At 47.9% G+C, this 15,327-nt stretch overlaps 1 protein-coding gene across 1 annotated transcript in view; it reads right to left on the bottom strand.

Moving 5' to 3' along the window:
* The window catches only part of LOC126365834 (aldehyde dehydrogenase 1A1-like), a 109,366-nt gene extending 94,717 nt beyond the window's left edge, over positions 1 to 14,649 (bottom strand). Inside the window, exons 1-3 of the mRNA XM_050008465.1 lie at positions 14,540 to 14,649; positions 11,008 to 11,112; positions 10,650 to 10,751 (exon numbers count right to left, since the gene is read on the bottom strand). Coding sequence (XP_049864422.1) covers positions 10,650 to 10,751; positions 11,008 to 11,112; positions 14,540 to 14,572 — 240 coding nt within the window. The 5' untranslated portion in view covers positions 14,573 to 14,649. The remainder of the gene's footprint in view (positions 1 to 10,649; positions 10,752 to 11,007; positions 11,113 to 14,539) is intronic.
* Positions 14,650 to 15,327: the final 678 nt, after the last annotated feature.

Genomic DNA, 15,327 nt, shown 5'->3' with positions numbered 1-15,327 from the left:
TGTGAAAAGAAGGCTAGATGGGGAGATGTCTAGCGACAGTGAAAACCCCTCTTATGGTGCTGGACTCCACTAAAATGTTAGTGAAACTTTGAAACTCGTTTTCCACAAATTCACTTTTTCGCCATATAAGGAACATTTTCTGCTAAACTAATAGAGATAAAGGCTTAAAATTTTCAACAAATGTAAACAGTGCCAATATACACCTTGTATCATAGCCTTTTTGTGATACATAATTGATAACAGATTTTATTTCAAAGATACTATGCCAAAAAAGTGTCAATTATTTCAGTAACAAAATAATTAATATCTTCCCAAAAAACACCAATAAATTAAAATCCACATGGTACATGGTATTAAATGTATGTAATATTATACTGTAAAAGTTTCATCATCCTGGTGTTAATAGTTCATAAGAAAATGTTCCTTACATTTAACATTGGGTGTATAGGACGTTCTGGTCCCCTTAATCGATGTGACTATCCTCACACGACTGACGGTCAGGTCGAAACTTCCGTATTTCGTTCCTATGTCACAACCTGTATTCGTTACACATTACGTAATTGCCGTACAGGAGAGTACGTTTATAATTGAAAGTCGCTGCATGGTATCTTCTTTCAATAACCGTTAACTAAATATTACTCTCCATTGTCCAAGGTCTGTATTACCTGTTGCTTGATTGCGAAAATATGTGTGGGTGGGAGGCAGGGACCGCAAATTTATGGTTCGCACCGGGCAGCAGAAATCCACGCTACACGACTAAGAAACACTAAAACAGGTCAGTGACCCATTGCATATCAGTAGATAATCCGAAACAGCGTCAACTAGCAAATTACTGTCGGTACAGGCAAGGGAGTCAGTTTCATTCTTCAACTCCGCAGACAGAAGATTTTTATCTGTTATCGATTGAGTCTATTAAACAACAATAAAGTTGGACTTTCGTCAGAGGATCATGTTCAGTAGCACCTGGACAGGAAATTAAACTGAACGAGCTGGAACAGAAGTTTCAAATAACATTTCACCCAGTATTTCGAAATAAAACGTCATATCCCAGAATGGAAATTAAAATAAGTTCACATGAAATTTTTGTTAATCAGTTTTTGAATACAAATAAAATCTTAAGACAGTTTAATTTCGATAATTTGTATCCAGTAGCAATATCACGGAGCTTGGAATGCCGGCAAATGAAGAATGTCAATGACGAGCGATTGGAAAGGACTGAAGCCTATCAATAGATTATAGGGAGTCTACTGTACTTTGCAACAATATCTCGTCCAGACATTAGTTTTGCCATTAATTACTCAAGCTGATTTAGTAATAAACATTACTCGAGCTGATTTAGTAATAAACCAATGGTTAGTCACTGTACTGGTACATAAAACGACTGTGAAGTGAGGTATATTCTTTGATAGAGGCTCAACACTGTTTGTCTATGCTGCGTCTGATTATGGAGATGAGATATCAGTTAGATGTGGCACCAGTGGAATTCTTATAATGCAATGAGGACCCATTGTTTGAAACAATCGAAAGAACGTCTTGCGGCAACTTCAACAGCCCTTCGGCCAATGGCATGTGTTGGGTAAGACGCCTTGGAAAAGAACTTGGAATTTCAGGTTTCAGTCAACAGACAGAACTATGTGTTGAGAATGAAGATGACATACATACTTGTATATGTTGAAGAATACCTATGACGAAAAAACAGCAAGGGGAAAGAAATATATTGAGATCCCACGAAAGTTCAGTTAACAACATATTGGAACCACTATCAAATTGAAACGACTATCGAACTGAAACATGCGGAATGTTCAAGTCAACTTGCTGAAATATTGACTAAACCACAGACTTGTGAAGTGTTTGTAGAATTAAGAAGAAAAATAACTATGGAGAAGTGTTGAGATACAATTATTTTTCTATGTCTTGTTGTTATACGTAACGCAAGGTGTATATATATATATATATATATATATATATATATATATATATATATATATATATATATATATATACTCTTGGAAATGGAAAAAAGAACACATTGACACCGGTGTGTCAGACCCACCATACTTGCTCCGGACACTGCGAGAGGGCTGTACAAGCAATGATCACACGCACGGCACAGCGGACACACCAGGAACCGCGGTGTTGGCCGTCGAATGGCGCTAGCTGGGCAGCATTTGTGCACCGCCGCCGTCAGTGTCAGCCAGTTTGCCGTAGCATACGGAGCTCCATTGCAGTCTTTAACACTGGTAGCATGCCGCGATAGCGTGGACGTGAACCGTATGTGCAGTTGACGGACTTGGAGCGAGGGCGTATAGTGGGCATGCGGGAGGCCGGGTGGACGTACCGCCGAATTGCTCAACACGTGGGGCGTGAGGTCTCCACAGTACATCGATGTTGTCGCCAGTGGTCGGCGGAAGGTGCACGTGCCCGTCGACCTGGGACCGGACCGCAGCGACGCACGGATGCACGCCAAGACCGTAGGATCCTACGCAGTGCCGTAGGGGACCGCACCGCCACTTCCCAGCAAATTAGGGACACTGTTGCTCCTGGGGTATCGGCGAGGACCATTCGCAACCGTCTCCATGAAGCTGGGCTACGGTCCCGCACACCGTTAGGCCGTCTTCCGCTCACGCCCCAACATCGTGCAGCCCGCCTCCAGTGGTGTCGCGACAGGCGTGAATGGAGGGTCGAATGGAGACGTGTCGTCTTCAGCGATGAGAGTCGCTTCTGCCTTGGTGCCAATGATGGTTGTATGCGTGTTTGGCGCCGTGCAGGTGAGCGCCACAAACAGGTCTGCATACGACCGAGGCACACAGGGCCAACACCCGGCATCATGGTGTGGGGAGCAATCTCCTACACTGGCCGTACACCTCTGGTGATCGTCGAGGGGACACTGAATAGTGCACGGTACATCCAAACCGTCATCGAACCCATCGTTCTACCATTCCTAGACCGGCAAGGGAACTTGCTGTTCCAACAGGACAATGCACGTCCGCATGTATCCCGTGCCACCCAACGTGCTTTATAAGGTGTAAGTCAACTACCCTGGCCAGCAAGATCTCCGGATCTGTCCCCCATTGAGCATGTTTGGGACTGGATGAAGCGTCGTCTCACGCGGTCTGCCCCCCCTGTGGGTTCGGGGGTAAGAATAGGCCCACGGTATTCCTGCCTGTCGTAAGAGGCGACTAAAAGGAGTCTCAAACGTTTTGGCCTTGTGAGATGGTCCCCTAACGGGTTTGACCTCCATCCTTCTAAATTTTCCGAAGAGCGAGCCGATTGGGGAAGGGCGCCTTACAAGGAGCGATGTATCCATCAAGCATTACCATCTCTAGCCAGGTTTGTCGTCATCGCTTAGCAGTCCCGCTCACCTACCATCTCTTGGGCGTGGATTTGTTCTTGGGTGCGGTTTCTTGCAGTCTGCTATGCTGTGCCGCTTTATGCGCCAATGACGATATTGGACTACATCACCTGAAATCCAGCACGGTAGCCAGTCCGTTGTGGTGGGGCCGCCATGTACCTTGTTGGTTGTAGCCCCCTGACTACACAGGGATCGCTCTGCTGATGCCAGCGCCGTTAACTCCCCACGTATGCCAAGGAGTAGATGCCTATCTCCTTGGGGCATTGGGACTCCCGGCAATGGCCATCCTGCCAGGTGGTCGTTGCTGAGGCTGGGTGGCGCCCGTGGGGAGGGCCCTTGGTCGGAGTAGGTGGCATCAGGGCGAATGACCCGCAATGAAGCGTGGTACATCATCTCTTGCTGGTGGCCAGCCGCCAGCAGTCTCTAAGCGTTCCAGGGCTCAATACAACGCAACTACATATGACCCCAAATCGTTCCCCTCCCTGGCTACACCATGGGAGGAACGAAAGACTAAGGATGCCAGCGAACCATACTCGCCCCGCTACCTGGTGTGTACGAGAGCTGATGGTGAATCCTTTACATCCATGAAGCCTCAGTTCTTCGTCGAGCACTTAGAGGACAAGTTCGGGGAGGTGGAGGGCTTGTCCAAAATGCGCTCGGGCTCGGTTTTGATCAAATCGGCGTCCTCCGCCCAGTCCCGCCGGTTACTCGATTGTTACAAGCTGGGGGATGTTCCGGTTACAATCACGCCCCATAAGAGTCTTAATATGGTCCAGGGCATAATATTCCATCGGGACCTTCTATTGCAGTCCGATGACGAGCTTCGCGCCAATTTAGAGCGGCGAGGTGTCCACTTCGTCCGGCGCGTACATCGTGGTCCAAGGGATAAGCAGGTTGCCACCGGTGCCTTCATCTTGGCCTTCGAGGGTGATACTTTACCTGAGAAGGTCAAGGTGATGGTCTATCGTTGTGACGTCAAGCCATATATCCCTCCCCCGATGCGGTGCTTTAAGTGCTGGAAGTTCGGGCATATGTCTTCCCGCTGTACTTCCGGCCTCACATGTCGAGATTGTGGACGCCCATCACATCCCGATACTCCATGTGCTCCGCCTCCCATCTGTGTAAACTGCGGAGAGCACCACTCACCTTGCTCGCCGGACTGCAGGATCTACCAGAAAGAGCGCAAAATCATGGAGTATAAGACCCTGGACCGCCTGACATACACTGAGGCCAGGCAGAAGTTCGAACGCCTCCATCCTGTTCGAATGCCTGCCTCTTACGCCGTGGCTACTACTGTTATGGCCCCATTAGCTCTCCCTCAGACTGCCACCTCTCAGAGCCGGAATGCTACACCTGCCCCCTTGATGGTGGGGGGCACTTCACTCCCTGCTGCTCCTGCACTACCTGCCTCAGGAGCAGCAACCCCCCAACCATCGGGGACATCAGTCCCCACTTCTAAGCTGGGGAAGCCTCAAACTTCCCCTGCTCGAATAGCACGGAAAGGGTCCCTTGGGTCCCTTCCTTCCCAGGTTTCCGCCTCTGGGAAGGGTGACGTCAGCCAATGGAAGAAAAGCAGACCAGCGGCTGATCGCAGGGCTTCCCGCTCCTCCTCCGTCCCGGAGACTGACTCGCTGGAGCCCTCCCAGCCAATGAAACCCAAGGACCAGAGAGACAAGACGAAGAAGAAGACCTCTAAGGCCAAGGACCACGCGGTGGTATCCACCCCACTGCTCCCTACAGGCTCTGCGTCCGGGGATAAGGTGGAGATCCGGGCGTCCGCTGAGGGCCTGAATCTCGCCGGACCCTCAGACGCCATGGAAGCAGATTGTACTGGTCCTCCATCGGTGGCAGCAGGTGACCCAGTGGCGTGATCTGCCTCCTCGGCCCCTTCACGCCTTTTTCGGACATGGACAAAGCAATACTCCAGTGGAACTGCAGCGCTTTTTTCCACCACCTTGCTGAGCTTCGCCAACTCATCAGCAGTCACCCTTTCCTCTGCATTGCCCTACAGGAAACTTGGTTTCCGGCAATGCGGACCCCTGCCCTACGTGGGTATCGGGGTTATTACAAGAACCGGGCAGCTTATGAGAGGGTATCTGGTGGAGTCTGCGTCTACATCCTTAACTCTGTCTACAGCGAATGTGTACCTCTTCACACACCTTTAGAGGCTGTCGCTGTAAGGATGTGGACGCCTCAGCCTATTACTGTCTGCAGTTTGTATCTTCCGCCAGATGGTGATGTCTCGCGTCATGTGTTGGCTGCATTGATAGCACAACTGCCTCCTCCTTTTGTGTTACTGGGCGACTTTAACGCCCATAACCCCCTGTGGGGTAGCGCCGCGATTACTGGCCGGGGTAGAGATGTCGAGACTCTTCTCTCGCAGCTTGACCTCTGCCTCTTAAACACGGGAGAGCCGACACATTTCAGCGTCGTCCAGGGCACATTTTCGGCCATCGACCTTTCTATCTGCAGCCCCGGACTTTCACCATCCATCCACTGGAGTGTCCATGACGACTTATGTGGTAGTGACCATTTCCCCATCTTTCTGTCACTACCACAGCGTCACTCTTCTGAACGCCCCTCCAGATGGGCTCTGAATAAGGCTGATTGGGGCTTGTTCTCCTCTCTCGCCACTATCGCACCTCCTTCCCCTGACACCATTGATGCGGTGGTTCAGTCGGTCACCACCGGCATCGTTTCTGCGGCGGCATCTGCGATTCCCTGTTCATCCGGGTCCCCTCGGAGGAGGACTGTGCCTTGGTGGGCGCCCGAGATCGCAGAGGCGATTAGAGATCGCCGGCGGGCTCTTCAACGCCATAAGCGGCACCCGTCCTTGGAGAACCTCATCGTTTTTAAACTGCTCCGTGCCCGTGCCCGACGCCTTATTCGCCAACGGAAGCAGGAGTGCTGGGAACGGTATGTTTCCACCATTGGCGTCCGTACCTCTGCATCGCAGGTTTGGGCTAAGATTAGGCGACTCCATGGCTATCGGCCGCCTGTCTCTGTCCCTGGGCTTTCGCTGAATGGAGTGGTGTGTACTGACTCCGACACGATTGCGGACCGGTTAGCAGCGCATTTTGCTCAGTGTTCCGCATCTACGAATTACCCACTGGCCTTCCGCTCCCGGAAAGAGCGGTTGGAAAGTTGGAGGCTTTCCTTTCACACGCGCCACGCGGAGTCGTACAATGCTCCTTTCAGCGACTGGGAATTCCAGAGTGCCCTATCTGCTCGCCCTGATACGGCTCCTGGGCCAGACCGCATCCACAGCCAGATGCTGAAACACCTCTCTGTGAATTGCAAGCGACGCCTCCTAGATGTTTTCAACCGCATCTGGGTTGAGGGTGTGTTCCCGTCTCAATGGCGAGAAAGCATCGTCCTCCCCGTGTTGAAACCTGGCAACAACCCGCTGGAGGTGGACAGCTACCGCCCCATAAGCCTCACCAACGTTCTTTGCAAGTTGCTAGAACGTATGGTGAGCCGGAGGTTGAGTTGGCTCCTCGAGTCTCGAGGCCTTCTGGCTCCGTCTCAGGGTGGGTTCCGCAAAGGCCGCTCTGCCGTCGATAATCTGGTCTCCCTAGAGTCTGCCGTCCGTACAGCCTTTGCACGCCGCCAACATCTGGTTGCCGTCTTCTTCGACATGCGGAAGGCGTACGATACGACTTGGCGATATCACATCCTGGCCACACTTCATGGGTCGGGTCTTAGGGGCCCGCTCCCGATTTTTATTCAGAATTTTCTGTCGTCTCGTTCCTTCCGCGTGCAAGTTGCTGCGTCCCATAGTTCCTCCCGGGTCCAGGAGAACGGGGTCCCACAGGGGTCTGTCCTCAGTGTCTCCCTGTTTTTAATTGCGATCAATGGGCTCGCTGAGGCGGTGGGATCGTCCGTCGCAGCTTCGTTGTATGCAGACGATTTCTGCCTCTACTACAGCTCCGCTGGCATTGCAGTTGCTGAGCGCCAGCTGCAGGGCGCTATCCGCAAGGCACAGTCGTGGGCTGTAGCGCACGGCTTCCAGTTTTCGGCCGCTAAGACCAGCGTTGTGCATTTCTGCCGGCGTCGCACGGTTCACCCTGAGCCACGCCTTTACCTTGACGGTGCACCTCTTGCCTTGGTAGAGACGCATCGGTTCTTGGGACTGGTATTTGATGCCCGGCTGACTTGGCTGCCTCATATTAGGCAGCTTAAACAAACATGCTGGCGGCATTTAAACGCTCTCTGTTGCCTTAGCCACACCGGATGGGGTGCCGATCGGTCCACCCTTCTCCGGCTGTATCAAGCGCTGATCCAGTCCCGCCTTGATTATGGGTGTGTGGCTTATGGTTCGGCGTCGCCATCAGCGTTGCAATTGCTGGATCCCATCCATCACTGCGGGATCCGACTCGCCACAGGAGCATTTCGGACAAGCCCTGTTGACAGCTTACTTGTGGAGGCTGGTGTTCCTCCGTTGCGGATCCGGCGCGACCGACTTCTGGCCGCTTATGCTGCCCACGTTTGTAGCTTGCCAGGGCATCCCAACTACCGTCTCCTGTTCCCGCACTCGATCGTCCATCTTCCAGACAGGCGGCCCCGGTCAGGGTGTACGATCGCGGTTCGCATCCGGGCTCTACTGTGTGGGATTGAGTTTTTTCCTCTCCCGCCTGTTTTCCGGGCCAATCTCCGTCTGCCCCCTTGGTGTGTGCGCCGACCATGCATTCGGCTGGATTTGGCACAGGGTCCGAAAGACTCGGTCCCTCCTCCGGCCCTCCGCCGCCGCTTTGTTGCTCTCCTTGCCGAGTTTCCCGGATCTGCCGTGACCTATACCGACGGTTCGATGGTCTCTGGTCGCACTGGTTACGCTCTTACTCTAGAGGATCATTGTGAGCAACGGTCGCTGGCACCCGGGAACAGTGTATACACTGCCGAGTTGGTTGCCATCTATCGCGCCCTAGAGTATATCCGCTCCCGCTCAGGTGAGTCCTTTGTCATCTGTAGTGACTCCCTGAGTGGTTTACGAGCTCTTGACCAGTGCTTTCCTCGTTCCCGTCTGGTGATGGCCATCCACGAGTCGCTCCATGCTCTTGCCCGTTGCGGCCGCTCCGTGGTCTTTGTTTGGACCCCAGGTCATGTCGGCATCCCGGGCAATGAGCGGGTTGACACGCTGGCTAAACAGGCAGTGAGTTCACCGGCTCTGGAACTCGGCCTTATGGAGTGTGATCTCCTGTCGCTTTTGCGCCAGAAAGTGCTTGGTGCCTGGGGTGACGAGTGGCGCACCCTGCCCACGCCCAAAAAACTTCGGGCGGTGAAGGAGACGACCCGTGTGTGGCGCTCCTCCATGCGGGCCTCTCGGAAGGACTCTGTCGTCCTCTGCCGGCTGCGCGTTGGCCACACGTGGCTGACGCACGGCCATTTGTTGCGCCGGGAGGACCCACCGCTATGTCGCTGCGGGGCAGCTCTGACGGTGGTCCACATTTTGGTGGACTGCCCGCTTTTAACAGGACTCAGGCAGACGTTTGCGCTGCCTGATACCCTCCCTGCCCTTTTATGTGATGACGATGCTATGGCGGACCTCGTGTTGAGTTTTATTCGGGCAGGGGGTTTTTATCGTATGATTTGAGTGTTTGTCCTTTTATTTCCTGTATTGACTTGGGCCTTTGGCCTGTGGTTTTAAACTGTGGGTTTTAATGTCATTTGGTGGTTGGCTTTTCCTTATTTTCATGGTCGGCCAACCACCTTCACACTCGGTGCGATTTTAGTTCCGTTTGTCTGGTCTTTGTCTGCCTTTCTTGTATTGTGTCGTCCCTTCTCTCAGTTCTCCGTTTTTAACGACTGACAGTTTTTATTTCGTGTGATTTTATCGTGGAACAAGGGATCGATGACCTTAGCAGTCTGGTCCCTTCAATCCCACACCCAACCAACCACGCGGTCTGCACGTCCAGCACGAACGCTGGTCCAACTGAGGCGCCAGGTGCAAATGGCATGGCAAGCCGTTCCACAGGACTACATCCAGCATCTCTACGATCGTCTCCATGGGAGAATAGCAGCCTGCATTGCTGGGAAAGGTGGATATACACTGTACGAGTGCCGACATTGTGCATGCTCTGTTGCCTGTGTCTATGTGCCTGTGGTTCTGTCAGTGTGATCATGTGATGTATCTGACCCCAGGAATGTGTCAATAAAGTTTCCCCTTCCTGGGACAATGAATTCACGGTGTTCTTATTTCAATTTCCAGGAGTATATATATATATATATATATATATATATATATATATATATATATATATATATATATATGTGTGTGTGTGTGTGTGTGTGTGTGTGTGTGTGTGTGTGTGTGTTCCATGTAATCTTTGTAGTAATGCTGTAGCAATTACTCTTTACTAAGTCAGCCAGTTGTTTCTTGTCCAAGCTTGTTGTATGTGAATAAGTTATATGAAAGTGTTCATCTTTAAACATCACCAAAAAGTTACTTATCATTAAGACTAGAATTGATCAAGAACAACCATTCAACCAAAGACTGCATGACTAATCAGTTGCCCACCCTTGCCACTCTGAGGAGGAATTTATCCATTGTAATACAGTGCTCTTATATTAACAACTAGTGAACTGTTTTGAGTTATCAGTTGTATTCTACTGTGTACTGTATGTGACATAGTCTATACCTCTAACTGTTGTTATTATTAGTAGTAATATTAGTATCAGTAATACAGTGGCTACATCTTAGTCATTACCAGTCACCAAAATTATCTTCCCCTATAGTGAGGAACCAACTAAAATGAAATTGCCCTATCACATAAACTGAGTGTTGCACTGGGGAGAAGAAGGGGGAAGAATTGATGGATCAGAATTTCTGTTATTTTATTCCATCCATTCACTGCTTGTCTTTCGCTGTTTTTAGATGCATATGTTACTACTCACATTAGGTATTACGTATTTTTTCTCTACCTGCACTTCATAACTGATTATGCTCACATATGCTAGTAGATACTATAAATTTATGTTTCTAGTATTCTTCATGTCACTAATGTCCCATGAGTGACTTTTCTTCGGCATCTGGTTGATGCAAGGGTGGCCATGCTAGATTTCTTTTATTTTTCAATACAATAATGACACGTCAGTGCAAAACTGACGGAAATAAATGTACTCAATTGCATTGTTTATAGAACAGTTGTTTTTATTGTGTTGTGAGTCAGTCTAACGTGTCTATGGACTATGCAGTATAATATAGCTTCTTAATTCCTCGAGAAGTCAGCTATACGGTCAAACCCGAATATTTGGAGACAAGTGGTAGAAAAAGTCGACATTTCTGAATTGTAATATTTACCTTGTACATCAGTGTTGCTCTCTTTGAAGCATCCATTGTCCTCCATTCTGAGCCCCTCTTGAATGCTGTTTTAGCTGCAGCAACTGCTTTGTCTACATCAGCCTGTAACATTCAGTTTCATCAACAATCAAAGAAAATTGCATATGTGAGTTGAGTAAACACATTTCACTGATTGACTGTTCCTCTGGTTCTTGGTAGCATATTTTATGCGGTATATTTGTGATGAAAATACAAATGAAAATACACACACTACTGCTGTAATATTCTACAATATTATACAACATTACTGCAGTATTGTGCATGTTTTCATTCACAATAAACACATTTCCATAGAAATGAGAAAAATGGAATTTGTTACCTTGTCAGCCTCTGACACATCAGCAATTTTTTCTCCATTTGTAGGGTTGTAAACAGGAAATTTCTTCCCGGAAACGGAATCAACAAATTCATTGTTGATGAAAATCTGAAACAAAATCATTATGCCAACTGTATTACATTTCATTAAGATAAAAATATAGAAAAAATCACAAACTAATAAAATTAAAAGTAATAACAATTTGTGAAGTTGTTTATATATTTACTTTTGCATTGTAAAAAGCATGTTAGTGTTTTGTTATTTGCGTATTCATCAGTCTAGGTTTGGTAACTCTACTAAAAATATTATAACTTAATCCAAGAAAACAGTTTTCCACCGAACAAGTACACATACCAAATCCATTTTGCTGGTGAGCTGATATTTTCTACATGTGCTTAGAATAGTCTGAACTGAATGATATACAACTCAGAAATACATGAAAGTGCATTGTCATTTAGGTAGTAGTAATACTTCTCATCTATTAAAAATGTGGCAGACTAAAACTGGCATGACAAGTATCATACTTCACACCTACCACACATTGCAACACCTTCAAGATGCATGAATATGGGAAACATCCAGATTGGTGAAAAGTTGTGGTTACGTTTACTTCATCCGTCCAATTGCAGGAATATACACCATGACTTATTAGTTGGACTACGGGAATGGTTCAAAATCTGTCTTTCCCTATGTGTAGTGGTATACTACACTGTCTCAGTTTCACTCGATATTTTTGCAGATGATGTGAATTTCATCATAAGCAGCACTCTCTCTACCCCCTAGCCTTAGTTTTTCCACATCTTCTTGAAATGCCTCTTTCCAAAGGGCCTACTACTCTCTTGAAGCTATAAAACAGACATCAGAGGAATTCAGAGACAGGCGTTGCCAGAACTCTTGATATTCGTCATAAATGACACAATGCCCTACAGTTGTAAAAATTATTTATTTTTAAAAAGGAAAGCAGAGGCTGTGTCCCATCTTCAGGTGTATCTTATAAGTTATAAATCAATAATAATATTTATCCACGTTGTTAACACAAGAAAAGAAAACAGAAAGTCTTATAAAAAACCACGTGTGTAAATTAAAATGTGAGTCCATGTAGGATGCATAACTGAGTTTAAAATACACACATCAAAAAAAGTTTTGCATCACCTCGGCTCCGAGAGTTCCGGAACTTGTACAGAAAAGTGGAATAGAGATCAACATAAACATCATTTCCGCCCTTTTTATTGCTCATGAAAACCGCACATTGCATGTTGTACCACGATAAAGCGAGACCTTCAGAGGTGTTGGTCCTGACGGCTGTACACACCGGTGCCTCTAATACCCAGTAGCACATCCTCTTGCATTGATGCATGAATGTATTCGTCATGGCATATTATCTACAAGTTCATCAAGGCGCTGTTGGTCCAGATTATTCCACTCCTCAACGGCGATTGAGCGTAGATCCCTTACCTCTATCTTGCTGCATTCGCTGTACAGCGTGTCTAAGGCGTTCAGCCTGAACGGGTTGCCTCCAAAGACGTCCCCGCGGATTGTGCGGTTGAAGGCATATGCGACACTCATCGGTAAACAGAACGTGATGCCAATCTTCAGCGGTCCAGTCGGCATGTTGTTGGGCCCATCTATACCGCGCTGCATGGTGTCGTAGTTGCAAAGATGGACCTCGCCATGGACGTCAGGAGTGAAGTAGCGCACCAGGCAGTCTATTGCGCACAGTTTGAGTCGTAACACGACGTCCTGTGGCTCCACGAAAAGCATTATTTAACATTGTGGCGTTGCTGTAAGGGTTCCTCCGAGCCATAATCCGTAGGTAGCGGTCATCCACTGCAGTAGTAGCTCTTGGGCGGCCTGAGCGAGGCATGTCATCGACAGTTCTTGTCTCTCTGTATCTCCTCCATTTCCGAACAACATCGCTTTGGTTCACTCCGAGATGCCTGGACACATTCCTTGTACCTCCTTCCTGGTGGAATGACTGGAACTGATCGTCTGTCGGACCCCCTCCGACTAATAGGCGCTGCTCTTGCATCTTTGTTTACATCTTTGGGCGGGTTTAGTGACATATATGAACAGTCAAAGGGACTGTTTCTGTGATACAATATCCGCGGTCAACATCTATCTTCAGGAGTTCTGCGAAACGGGGTGATGCAAAACTTTTTTTGATGTGTGTATTTTAAAATAGTGCCAACAGAAAAAGACAAAGAGCCCCAATTAAAAAAGCTGATGGGTGTATATGGAGCACTGGAGTGTCGCAAATTTTACTCGAGGGGGGGGGGGGGGGTAAAATTGTGTTTCCGTACATTACTGCAGGTGCACAGTTTAGATAACCCCCAGTTTTGGACGTTTCAGTGTTCGAAAGATCGCCTATATATCTTCATGCGGATCCACGTGCGGTACGCCTTTAAGTCAAGACCGTTGTAAGTTATGTAATGAGGATTTGGGATGTTGGTCCTTAATACTTTGTATTTGATTCAATGGTGCTTTCGGCTCATTTAATTGGCGACCTTTCTCGTTTTATGTAGCTCGTGCACTGCGAGAGACTTTCTGGCAGGCCTAGGATTGAAGAGAATATCTTGTTGCATGCCATGTATCAGGGATGCGCAATTTTAACATATTTTAACGTATTTCAAAATTCAGTTATGCTTCCTACGTGGACCCAAATTTTAATATATGTACAGGGATTTTTCTAGGAATTTTTGTTGATTCTGTTTAGCGCCTCTCCTGGGCTCGCAAGCATGTCAGCTGGACCCTAGACGACTGGAAGACTGTGGCCTGGTAAGATAAGTCCCAATTTCAGTCGGTAAGAGCTGATGATAGGGTTCGAGTGAGCCGCAGACCTCACAAAGCAGTAGGGCCAAAAGTTATCGACGAGCCACTGTGCAAGCTAGTGGTGGCTCCATAATGGTGTGGGCTGTGTTTACAAGGTGTGGACTGGGTTCTCTGGTCCAACTTAACCGATCATTGACTGGAACTAGTTATGTTCGGCTACTTGGAATCTACAGCAATTCATGGACTTCATGTGCCGAAACAACGATGGAATTTTTATTGATGACAATGCGCTATGTCACCTGACTGCAGTTGTTCGCGATTGGGCTGAAGAACATTCTGGACAATTCGAGCAAATGATTTTGCCATCCAGGTCGCCCGACTTGAATCCCATCGAATATTTGTGGCAAGTAATCGAGAGATCGGTTCGTGCACAAAATCCTGGACCGGCAATACTTTCGCATTTATCGACGGCTATAGAGGCAGCATGGCTCCATATTTCTGCAGGGGACTTCCAACGCCTTGTTTAGTCCACACCACGTCGAATTGCTAAACTACGCCGGCAAACGGAGGTCCGCCACTGTATTAGGACGTATCCGATGACTTTTGTCACCTCAGAGTACATGCATACACAATTAGAGATTACTAATACAATTCCGTACAGATATCTATCAGTTCCTACGTAGTTCATTCATATGGTATTTTCTTCTTTAAAAGAAAGGGCTGTTGCGGGCAGCTTATGATCTTACACTGTTTAGCGAGCACTAACCTGCGTGTACTTGACGTCTACTTTTTTCGACATGATGTTCACAAATTGCTCCTCTTCACTCCACTGCTGGCTACCTACATAAGATGACAGACTGTAAACAATCTGAGCAACTTAACATCTTATTTATAACGGACGCGCCTTCTTCCCCTCCTCAACTCGCTCGCCACCACTCTCCCTCTCTCACTATCAGGCACACGCACCTTCCCCTCCAGCAGTAAGCTATTAGCTCTAGCTTCTTGCGTAACGCTGTATCCAACTTCAGGTCACTCTATGTTTCATTACCAGGCCTTAATTTCGACCGGAACGCCGTTCCGGCATCTACCAGGGGATTTTATTTGAAATCACTTGAACAAGTCGGCACCGGAGGTTTAAACTAGTACAAGTGTATTAAAGTGCAACGTAACAATAATTTGCCGCCAGAAGTTGTAATCGTTACCTATCGATAACCTCAGGGCCGTTGCTAGGTCTTTAGCCGCCCCAGGCGTAGGTTTACCATCCGTCCCGATATATTAGGGCCGTCACAGTTATAGACTTCTTGCCCGACATTCCAACAAGACCCAATTTTGTCCCGATTTTGCAAAATACTTTTACCAGCTTGGCTAAACTACTGAAGTAATGCCATCTGTTAGCTCAACAAATACATACAGTCTCATTTATTTTTATTGATGCCAACCAGTTTGTTTTGACAAGGTCGTCTCGCAGATCGCGTTGCATTGAGTTTTATTAATACGTCAAAGGGAAAAAAGACCTGCTGAAAAAGACGAAATCTTCCGAAAAATATGGTGTAC

This window comes from Schistocerca gregaria, chromosome 4 (assembly GCF_023897955.1).
Source record: "Schistocerca gregaria isolate iqSchGreg1 chromosome 4, iqSchGreg1.2, whole genome shotgun sequence".
NCBI classification, from domain to species: Eukaryota; Metazoa; Arthropoda; class Insecta; order Orthoptera; family Acrididae; genus Schistocerca; species Schistocerca gregaria.
Note: the sequence above shows the minus strand (reverse complement) of the source record. Positions and strands in the feature narration are given on the sequence as shown.